This window comes from Pistacia vera, unplaced genomic scaffold (assembly GCF_008641045.1).
Source record: "Pistacia vera cultivar Batoury unplaced genomic scaffold, PisVer_v2 Contig479, whole genome shotgun sequence".
Lineage (NCBI taxonomy): Eukaryota > Viridiplantae > Streptophyta > Magnoliopsida > Sapindales > Anacardiaceae > Pistacia > Pistacia vera.
The window spans coordinates 770,176-782,186 of record NW_022196311.1 but is presented as its reverse complement, the minus strand read 5'-3'; the positions used below and the strand labels follow the sequence as shown (position 1 = coordinate 782,186).

Below are 12,011 nucleotides of genomic sequence, written 5' to 3'. Positions count from 1 at the left end.
CTAACAGGAGATTTTTTTGTCTGGCTTTGTGTTCGTATTGATGGGTGGTATTTTGTGTTGATAGATGTAATTTTTTATTTGTGGGCATGGTAGTTTGTTGTTGGGCAAGGGAAGAAGAGAGCAAGGCTGTTGGGTAGGGCAGAAAGGTGGAGTTGGCTTTTTGTTTTTGTTGATTTTTTGAATTCTGTGATTTTTTTTCTTCAATTAAAGAGAGTCCAAATATTTAATAGGTTAATGGAAATATTTTAAAAATAATTGCTGAGTAGAATAAGGTATTTTTGGATGGTTTGAACTTTGAAGGTATAGGGAAAATTTTATTTTATTTTATTTATTGTTCTAGAAAGGGTATTTATGTCTGCTCCCTTAATTAAGCATGTGTGATTAAGAAAGGATTTCTTACTGCATTCCAATGGTATATTTGGGATCTCACCACTCTGTCAGTGTCAGGTCCTAAGTGTAGACTTGGCAATCTTTGCCCTGTACCCATGGGTCTACGGATACCCGAATAAAACAAACGGGTACGAGTGTTTATGTGTGTGTTTGGTTTATTATTTTGGATAGGATTTTGAGGATAGTATTGGATCGTTGGATAAGGTTATGATTACGAGAATATGATTTGTAAAATATATGTTTGATAGAGTATTTTGACCTTAATATTTGTGTTGAATATTTAATTAATATATTTTTTTATAAATGATTTATTAATATAATATGTAATTGTGTTTTGTTAAAATAATGTATTATTATATATATAACTTATCAAGTTACATTTTAATAATACTAAATATTTTATTAGTAATTTTGTTACCCGTATATATTAAAAAACAAAAACCCATATTAATTTCAAGTACTATTCCAATTGTTTAAAAACATCACATTAATACATACATGACAAAAGTATTAATTATCAACCCTTACAATCATTATTACACGTATACTCTATTAACAACTACAACATGGTCTACTGTGTTGCCCACAATGCATTCGTTATGTTATCCCATACAATCGTCATGTTGTCTATAATACCTTATTATGGTTGACTTGGTTTTTTTTCCATTTTACCCATATTCTATCCCGTTTTAACGATCATAATATACTTGTTCATTATCCGTACTAAGAAGAAATGAAGCGTGAAAGAAGAAATGACGAACCGTGAAAAAGGACTGAAAAAAAAAACAGGTGAAGGCGTGAAAGAAGAAAAGAGAACGCGTCTGTAGAAAAAATTCAAAAAGGTCAAAAAGCTGTCAGCAAAATGTCGGAAAAGAGTTTTCAGGATTCTATTATATAGATAATAAAACAAACACTTTTCCCAAAATCAGACTCAAAATATTGATAAATTTGTCCGTTCCAAAATTACCCATACCCGACCCACCTGTAAAAATTACAGGTGGACTGGATGATGCCCACGGGTACCCGTACAAAAAAAAAAAAAAAAAATTAGAACAACAGGCCTCCTCTCTCCTTTCAACTCTGCATCACTCTCTCTACCAAACAAACAAAGAAACAAGTATTTTTATTCTCTTTTCTCGAGATTCAATTCAAAGTTTGGAATGACGATTTCAATTTCGGTTTCAACAATTCCTTCATTGAGCACTAACGCTTCTTCTAGAAACCTCTCCAAACTCTCATCGTTATCTTCTTTGCAGTTCCCAGTAAAGTTTCGTCAGATTCAAATTATTAATAACAGTCGGATTTCATCTCCTTCCCAGCCTCACCCTCTGGTACTTATTTGCTTTGTGTTTTGTTCAACTAAAGAAGAAGGGATTTGTCTACAGAAGAAGGAAGAGAAATTAGGTTTGTATGAAGAAGAAGGAAGAGGAAGGTTTTTGGGATTCTAAATAAACAAGATCTGCTAGCGACGAAAGAGAAAGAGAAGGTGGGTTTGTATGAAGAAGAAGGAAGAGAAAGGTTGTTGGGATTCTAAAGAAACAAGATCTGTGACTATGAGCTAAGGATGAGAAAAGTTGTTGGGATTGTTGAGCTTTATTTCTCTTACTAGTTTTTGCTTCGCAATAAAGATACGGACATTGACATTTTGCACCAAAAATGTATACCGGTCTACGCGTCCTCTAACTCACACCAGTAATCCAGACACGTTATTAAATATTTTTCTAGTGAAATGGACGATTGCTCACTTACATGGACTCCTGTCCATAAGTAAAATGGAATAAAATATTTTTATAAAAATTAAGGATATCCGTTCATAGGTTATGGACGGCTGTCCTTAAATATTGACGGGCGTTCATATTTTAATGGACGCCCATCAATTAACAATTTTTTTTTTTTAAATTAAAAAATATTTAGGGATGGTAATTCATCCTTTATGGATGGATGGACGTCCCATAATATAAATATAAAAATTAAAAAAACTTTGGACGCCAGTACATAACTTGTGGACAGGCATCCCTAACTGATGAGCCAGCTCTGTAGCTTCTTCTGGAGATGCATTTTTAAGCAATCCATCCAAACCCAATTTCTGCAACTGATCTTTGTATTTGTCAAATTTGGATAGACCATTCAGACGTTGTTCCTCCATCTCCTCCCATATCTGCATGCCCTTCTCCATGTTGTCCTCAACCTTGTTATAAAGCTCCAGGACCTCCTGGGATGGCCCACTCTCTAAATCAATCGTGCTCCCAATTGCATGGTACCAGCAATGTTTTGCTTGCTCAAACTATTGTTGCCCAAGTGCAAGAAGACCATCATCGTCAGCCATGATCAACGACAAGGATCCACGGACTAAGCCAGTTATGTACATTTCAATAAAACGTACCAAACGAGCTGGAGAAGCAACCAGTTATGTACACAAATTTTATATGTATGAATTAGAAAGATATATAAAAGAAGGGAATATGTTGAATAAAAGAAACATGATTGCAGGTGATGAAGAAGTGAAGGAAAACATGGGGTGGAGCCAAGTGATGGAGGAGGCGACGGTAGCAGCAGCATTATGTGGAGCTCGACGAGGAAGAAAACGTTACGTTGGGGTGAGACAACGACCATTAGGGTGATGGGTGGCCGAGATTAAAGACACCATATAGAAGATTATAGTGTGGTTGGGCACTTATGATACTGCTGAAGAAGCTGCAAGAGCTTATGATGAAGCCGCTTGCTTGCTCCGTGGAGCCAATACTCGAACAAATTTCTGGCCTTGTTCCCTATCTTCAAAATCAGTTCTTCCTTCAAAGATCACGAATCTTCTCTTGCTTCGGCTTAAAGCTAGGAACAATAATGTCAATGCTTCTACTACTTCAATGGTTACCACTTCGCCTGTTAGCCTGCAGGTTCAAGAAACTGCAAATGCTATAGAAGATCATACTCGTAACAGCCAGTTTGATGATTTCTTCAACGTGCCTGAAGATTGCACCGTTAATACTGAAAATAGTGATAGTGCTACATTTACCACTAGTACTACGACGATTACTAGTGATTGCATGATGGATTGTTTTAACACAAGTTTCAGTACTTGTGCAGAAGATAACTGGAGCAACGTTGATGGCAACAACAATAGTCATGAGGAAGAGAAGAAATTAGAGGGAGAAGTAGTTGAAGAAGAGATTGATACGGAAGTGATGGATTTTGGATTTGTTGATGATCTAGGGAAATCTTGTCATTGTTCTCCATTTGAGATAGCGGAGGAGATTATGAAGCCAATGCATGAGGATTATCAAACGAGCTGGAGAAGCAACCAGTTATGTAAAACGAAACATAATGGACGGGTATCCATTCCTTACAGATGCCTATCCAAACGTAAGGGATGCCCGTCCATAATTTGTGGACGAGCGTCCCAAAAGTTTTTTTTTTTTTTTTCATATTTTTGTTATGGATGGGCGTCCCTTATTTGCGGACGCCCATCCAAAATTAATGGACGGTCGTCCATAAATGATGAACGGCTGCCCTTAAATGTTTTTCAATTTTTTTAAAAAAATTGTTAATGGATGGGCGTCCATTAAAATATGAACGCCCGTCCAATATTTAGGGACAGCCGTCCATAACCTATGAACGACCGTCCCTAATTTTTATAAAAATATTTTATTCCATTTTACTTATGGACGGGACGCCCGTCCGTAGTAAATGGACGCCTGTCCATATAATATGAACGAGAGTCCATATAAGTGAACGGTCGTTCATATTTGATGGACGACCGTTCACTAAAAAAATATTTAATAACGTGTCTGGATTACTGATGTGAGTCAGGGGACACATAGGCTGGTACACATTTTCGGTGCAAAAATGCCGGTGTCCGTAGCTTTATTGTTTTACTTTTGTGAGTTGTTTTTGCAGGCGGTAGAATTTCTAGGCTTTAACGAAGAGAGACGGTGGGCTAAGCTTAGTCTCCGATGGGAAATAATAAAAAACAGGGAAAAAAAAAAGTAGAAAAGTCCATTTTATGCGGGTGACCCGCGGGTCGACCTGTACACGTACGGGAGGGTACGGGTCATGCATTTCTTGACCAGTGAAAATTTTTTACCTGTAGACCTGTACCTGTTTTACCCATTACCTATAGTTACCCGGTCCGTACCCACCCGTTTGTCAGGTCTACCTAAATGTCATAAGATCTCACTAATATCGTAAGTATCTTATGTTATTTTGTTTTTTTTTTAATGACTGGATTGTCTGGATTAACTTACGCGCACTTTAACTGATTTTTTGAGATTTTGAAACTACCGATTGAGTAAAAGTTTTAGTGACTACCCCTATTAGCAACTGATGAGGGATTTGAACTCAAGACCTCTTGAGTAATACATCTAAGAGTCTTTATTGAACCACTCAGTTACCCAGAAATAATTATCTTTTGTTATTTTTGATATCTCCTAAAGTTTTGCTATTAGCTTAAACTTAGAAGGGTGGCTATCAGAACCTTTTTTTAAATAATTACTTATCAAACAAACGAACCTTTTTGTTTAATATATTATTAATATTTTTTTTTTGACATTATTCTAGCAAAATAATAACACAATTATTTCCATAATTAAATGTAGATTAGAAGTGGTCTTCAATAATAAGAAATTGACAGAATAACATATACTCGTTAATTAATTCTTGAATTTTATAATTCCAAGAAATATATACCTAACTTTTATTTCCTCTTAATAACATATAAATTTGAGTAAGTGACATAAAATTGAATCATTGTCAAATTTCAAGAACACCAAGTATACAATTAAGTTTACATAATTAACTTGTTACAAATTGAATAACGAGACAAAAAAAGAAAAAGAAAAAAATAACCATTAATATTCTCACTATATTGAATAACAACTCAAAGATATATATATAAACTATATTGTAAATAAAATGTAAAATAACCATTAATATTCTTACTTAATGATAAGACAAAAGAGACAGTTTAATAATTAATGATAAATCTTAGAACTTATCTGTCTCCAAAATGCATGGTTGCCTTGAAAAAACTAAAACAAACACACGCAATTACAATTGTTAAAACACTACATTTGTATTTTGTTTCTCAATTAATGATTAGTTAATCTAACAAAAATAATCATAATAAAAGGAAAGTGGATGATTTAATCGTAATTCTCCAAGTATAGTTCTTTGTACTTTTTCCTCTAACATAGTTGTTGATAGCCATTTTTGTTAGGGGAAACCCAATCACATAATCAAGGCCCAATTACGCAACTGAGGCTCTATTTAGGGTACCAAACTACAACTTAAGTTTGCAAATTATGTATTGGGAAGTCGCTCCATTTTTTTTTTTAATCCCAAATTGGCATCATTAAAACAGTAAGCCCTTGGCATTTCTGACATGTAAAGCTCAAGGCTAATACAATTCTAAGAGCTCTGGCTTTAGCTAACATGTAAGCCTAAAACACTTTGACATTCTCTGATATATAAATCCAACGCAATTTTAAAAGTCCTTGGATACACTAACATGTAAGCCCAAGGCACTTTGACATTCCCTAGCATGTAAGCCCAATACAATTCTAAAAGCTCTTGACATTAGCTAACATGTAAGCTCAGGACACTTTGGCATTGATATATGAGTAATGTTACAGTCATCGGAGCTTGCGCACCGAATCTATGCACCGAATGACATGACAAAATTCTGACCGTTGATTCATTATCAGTTAATATTAATCAACGGTCAAGATTTTGTCACGTCATTCGGTGCACAGATTCGGTGCGCAACCTTCGATGGTTTTATCATTTTCGTTGATATATAAACCCAATACAATGACACTATTGCTAAAGGCCTATATCAAGAGATGACATAGATTGTCGTATAAAAGCCTTTCACACGATGACATTATTGTCAAAGTCGCATAAAGGGATGACACTGATTGTCTCATAAAAAGCCATCACACGAGGGCACTGTTGCTAAAACCCATCAAGACATGCCAATTTCTTATTTTCGGTTCATTTTGATCCAAAGAGCCAACCAACATCCTTTCACAGGACTTTCTGTAACGCAAGACTCAAGTCTACCTCAAGACAAAATCTGGCACACTCCACACCTCAATGACTTACAATCGAACAACAAAGTAAACAAAGAGTAAGTGTTCTTTTCCCTTTCTAAGACTGGTGGACCCAAGTAACTTCAATGGGCCAATTTTTGTTGGCTACGGTGTGGTGGTATTAGAGTATCTAAAGAGGCTTATTTGGCGAAGATGTTTCTTTGAGTTTGGGCCACTTGGAGGATTCCTAATTGGACATATTGGATCAATTAGTGTGAACGCCTATTTCTGGAAAACCCAAAGGAAAAATACTTTTTTAACAATAATACTAACCTCACTAACCCCTCTTACTAACCTCTCTCACTAACCCCATATGAAAGTTTGTGATTAGCTTAGTCAGGCAGGATCCATTATTGGACAGACGGAACCCATGTGAACTGATGAATTGTGAGTTGTCACGTGACATTAGTAAGAGAAAGTTAGTAAGAAGTGTTAGTGATTGTAGTGTTACTCATTATTTAAACTCCAAGAATCTAAAAAAAAATCATTAATATTTATTGATTTGGGCAGCCAAATGACGATTTTACCCTTCAGAGACCCAAAAGTCCCAAAGTTATCAAAATACTCTTGTGCACGTTCCAACCTCCTAGAGCTTTTTTCTTTTTCTTTTTCCAAGTTTATTATTTTTCCCATATAGTAAAACACTTGCATAGCCACATGTTCAAATTTCATACGTATTCTATTTTCTACAAATTTTGCAAAATTCCAGCTTTTACGGCATTTTTCCATTATTCAAAATTCTTATTTTAGATTTTCTTAAACATGACCAAAGTCTTCAATACTACTAAAAACTCTGGCAAAGGTTTTTGCTTGCATTTAAAGACTTTGATTCACACAATTTTGCACAAAACCACGTAAGGCGCATTTTGGTCATTTCCTTTATCATGCTTTAATAATTGTTTTTTTTTTTCATTTTATGAAGAGATAAATTATTTCTAGGTTTATCTCTCATCTTATCAATTAAATTATATAAATCACGAATATATTTTTCATATAAATTTTATTTTAACATTTATCTTGCACAAAATATTATTTTAAAGCATCTATCTCTTTTATATTTATTTATCTAATAATAACACTGTTTTCCAAGATTTATCATCCTAAAATCCTTAATATAAATCATTTTTATTATGTCCTATTTATTTATTTTAAATTCAATGAATCTAGACATGTTTATGTCTAGATAAATTCACTAATTCCATATTTTTTATTCATTAAAATTACTAGATATTTATTCAATAATTGTATTTTATTTAAATGAGTACTTTTCCTAAATGTACTTGGATTTGAGTCTATATCATTTTCCATAATTATTTTTTAATGGACTTATATCTTTGTATAAATCTCAAATTCTATTCATCCCAAAATTACTAATTATCTATTATTATATAAATCTTTCTCAAATATTTATCATTTATCTCCAAGCCTGTATATAAAGGCTGGAACTTTCTCGTTCAGGAGGATAAAAAACCTTTATTCACTGATCTCCAAAGAAGTCTTAGCATTCAAATATCATTTCATAGCTACGGTTCCAAAGTAAAAGAGAAACCGAGAGATTTGATTCAAAACCCTACTCACTTTCACCCTTCCTCCATCAATCTACAAACAAAAACACTACATCCATCGACGAATTCAGTCCCTAAATACCATACAAATCACTCTAATGAATCAAAATCGTTTTTTCCGTGAATACCTGAATCCAATCACCTCTCTGGGTTTTACTTTGTTGTCCTTCTATATTTGTGGGGAGACCATTTAAATATTTTTACATTCATAAATCTTTTGGGTAGTTTTTCTAGGTCAAAATACATCTTTTTATACATAAAATTGAATTCAAAAGACAAAATCTTACAAACCTTGGAAATTTCCCATAAGTTGTCTGACACGATCCATTTCAGACCAAAACAGTGTTTTCCCTGAATTTTCTGCATTTTTTAAATCTATTTTTTTATTAAATTCTTTGCCTTGAATTTCATTATTCTAATCACCTGAAACATTTTTAAAACATGCTTTCTTTCACTAACTAGTTAGATGTTTGGGTCCTCCACATTTTCTCCATAAAATTTGCCCTTAGTCTTCTTTATTTTGACTTTAGTGATGACTAAAATGGGTCACTCCTTAGAATGGGCTGAGGCTCTTCTCAGAAGGTCGTGGGTTGGCTTAACGTTACTCAGAAAGAGTGGTTAAGGTCCAAGAAAAGTGGTGCAACAGTCCACCATTAGGCCCAAGCCCATAGTGAATCCTTCTCAATTTGTAATCCATATTTCGGTGTATTTTATCATCTTTTATTAATTTTTCAGATATACAAAATGGCCACCAATAATAGTTTTCAATTGTTCTAAACTAATTTAACTACACTAGAAAATAAAATAAAAATATGATTTTAAATCATATTATAGCATATAAACAAAACAAAAAGGAAAGAGATATAAAATAAATTAATTCTCATTCTAGCAAAGAAAAATACATGAAAGACAAAGCAAAGTGGAGTGATGATCAGGTAAAATTAGATAAACAGAGGACCCCAAACTATTTTGTGATGTGCTATTATCTAAGACCTCCCCTTAGGTTTCAGAAGCAAAAGGCAACACCCCGTATGTATAAAAAAATAAGCAGAAACCTCCCCTCATCACTGTTTATTAACAGTAAAATCCAATTGAACTTATGAAATTAATGTTTTGCTCTTTAATGAACAATTAAAGCTACTAGGAAACAATAAAATAAAAAAGGGAGAACAACATTTTCCCACTCAAGGTTTGCCGAAATGACACTTTCCCACCTTTCAAGTTTCAAAATGACACCTTACCATCGTTCATTAGGTTCTGTTATATTTTTTGTTAATATTTGACTGAAAAAACAAAAATACCCTTAAATATTTGACTTTATAATTTTTCATAATTTTTTAATTAGCCAAAAATTCAAATATTAAAAATTCAAAAAAGAAAAAAATAGTTAACCCCTAATAAAAAGTTAGGAATAATGATATGAAATTGTTTAAAGTTAAATGATCTTAATATTTATTTATTTATAATGTCATCAAATATTTGATCACTATTATTCAATAATCTACTAAATTTATAATGTTTTTCATAATATAATGTTTTTCAGTTTTACTAATTAACATAGAAAATCAATATTCCTAATTAATTAAATAAACAAGGGGAAAAATGTATCTTTACACTTGAACTAATAAATAATCGAGTAAAGAGTTTGACTTACCTAAATTTTAATTTATAATAAACTAATTAAGAAATAAACTATTTGCAGGTATCTTTATCTTTTCAATCAAATATTAATAAAAAACACTAACAAAACCTAATGAAAGGTGGGAAAATATCATTTTGAAACTTGATGGGTGGGAAAGTGTCGTTTTGCCAAACCTTCAATGGGAAAATGTCATTCTCCCAATAAAAAAAGAAAAGAAAAAAAATGAAATAACCACCATCACTCCTCTTCCAGTGTGCATTCTCTGACCCTCCATCCTAGCTGCTCAACCGCACCCTCACCGCTATTGAACACACTCGACCACCCATATCACAACCCACCCCTATCGCACCTTCATAGCAACCTACCTCTAGTGAACGTCATCACTCCCACCCCATCATACGTGGGATTCACATAAATTTCTGATTTTGAACCAATGGGACATAATCTTTTGCTGTTTTGGAATGTTGGTGGAGTAACCTCAAGGTCTTAGGATCGTGGTTCAATGAATGAGGCAAATCTTATTTTTTAGTTTTTCTTTTTAGTCTCTCTCATATTTGTTGGCGATTTGTTGATGTGGTGGTACATTAGTGGTGTTCTTGCCTCTTGGTAGGTGGTGTTAGACTTAATGGTGGTTTGTTGATGTAGTGGTGCTATGGTGGTTTTCTTGGTTGCTTTGGTGTATGGATTATGGAATGAAGGCTTTTATATGGTGGTGATCTTGGTAGCTTAAGTACTTGGATTGGGTAGTGGTGATTGGCCATTGATGAGAAAAAGTGGTGGTTAGCTACAAATTGGAGATAATTGTTGGTTGTAGAATGGAGATGATGGTTGGTTTTCGATTTGAGAGATTGTGGTTTATTGGCTACTAGTTCTCATATATGTGGATTTCAAATATGTGAATTCCCAGTCTTACTCTTGACTAGATAACATTTTACTGTTAGTTGACAGTGATGAGGGGAGGTTGTTGCTATTTTTGAAAAGATGAAGGGAGATTGCTACCTATTTCTTGACCCATGGGTGTGTTTTTAACGTTTCCTGAAACCTCAAGGGAAGTCTTAAACAATAACTTGATTTACATAGATTCCTAGTGTCATGGGCCAAGAGTTTTGACGCAATGGAATGGCCCGTATGATAGCACAATGTCTCGCTGGAGAGGGGTAAGCCTACACGTATGCCAGTAATCAGCTTGAGGTCTACTGGTTTTGTCATGCCATGAATTCATTAGGGAAGCGACTTCAACTCCTGACTAGTTTGTGTAGGGGTGGCCTAATCTAGGGTTGTAAACGAGTTAAGCCGAGTTTTCGCCTAATCTAGCTGGAGTTCGAGCTGAGCTTGTCGAGCCTTGGAATTTACAACTTAGCTCGAACTTGATTTATGGTGGGTGGTTAACGAGCTCTAATTCGAGCTGGCTCGGTTAAAGCTCATTTGACCAAAATCATTTCAACACCTACAGTGAGTTTAAATGCCCAGCTTTCCATTTGATTACATGGCAAACACAACAACTATACATGACTATATACCTCAAAAAATAGCTACTGTTGTGAATCATTTACCATTTAGCATAATAGTTTTGTACGACATATTAAGTGAAGTGAACTAAAGTTTTAGTCTAGTTCACTTGACTTAATTAGTCTTTATGCAAAATAAAACGTGGAGTTAGCATTAACTAATAACTATATATCAAATTATATCCCAAAACATCAAAATATATAGTTAAAGGTTGTGATTTTGAGGCTGAAAGTTTCAGTTGTCCATTCATCAAAATATACCTGGCTATATTTTAGGCTGTTTTCTATCAAAACCACTATTTTCCTACTTTAGCAAACAAATTCAATTCAAGCACATAAGTATGATGTTGAAGGCACCAAATTGCTATACCACATTTCTATGATGTACAAATGTATTGTAAATAGTATTGTTAGTATTTACAGATGAAAATGCTAAAGTTTATTAATGATAAAAGCTAACGGAAATAAATCAAATACCACTTAAACCCAAACAAAAATTAATTATGACGGACTTGCGCATGCCTACTGTCACAACCAATGACTAACAGGGGGATCAAACAATCTTCTAAATCCTATCAACTGACGGGGGGATAGGAAGCTTAGTCTCCAACAGTTCCTGCTCTTTTTGAAATGAAAAATGAGAAAAAAAATTAAAGTTTAGGCTAGAATAAAGTAAGTGTAAATATTGATTTGAACCAAAACTATAATCAAAGGAACCTACTTTGCACCATTTCTTCACCCATTCAAAGAGAGACGCCAATCACATCCATAAAAGAGCATTTGCACTATGTCGGGAGACAATGAAGATAGATAAGTGTTA

The 12,011-nt window shown here is 33.9% G+C and overlaps 1 protein-coding gene across 1 annotated transcript; it reads left to right on the top strand.

Annotated features, from left to right (window-relative positions):
- The first annotated feature begins 2,714 nt into the window (after positions 1-2,714).
- Positions 2,715-4,307, top strand: LOC116146585. The gene is made up of 3 exons (XM_031432000.1): positions 2,715-2,976; positions 3,082-3,696; positions 4,285-4,307. Exons 1-3 carry the CDS (start codon positions 2,715-2,717, stop codon positions 4,305-4,307), a joined length of 900 nt encoding a protein of 299 aa, XP_031287860.1.
- The last annotated feature ends 7,704 nt before the right edge of the window (positions 4,308-12,011 follow it).

Coding starts and splice junctions, on each gene's coding strand:
- LOC116146585 (XM_031432000.1), top strand. CDS start 2,715: ATGATCAACGACAAGGATCCACGGACTAAGCCAGTTATGTACATTTCA. Junction 2,977..3,081: donor AGCTCGACGAGGAAGAAAAC/GTTACGTTGGGG, acceptor ATACTGCTGAAG/AAGCTGCAAGAGCTTATGAT. Junction 3,697..4,284: donor CTGGAGAAGCAACCAGTTAT/GTAAAACGAAAC, acceptor TTGTTTTTGCAG/GCGGTAGAATTTCTAGGCTT.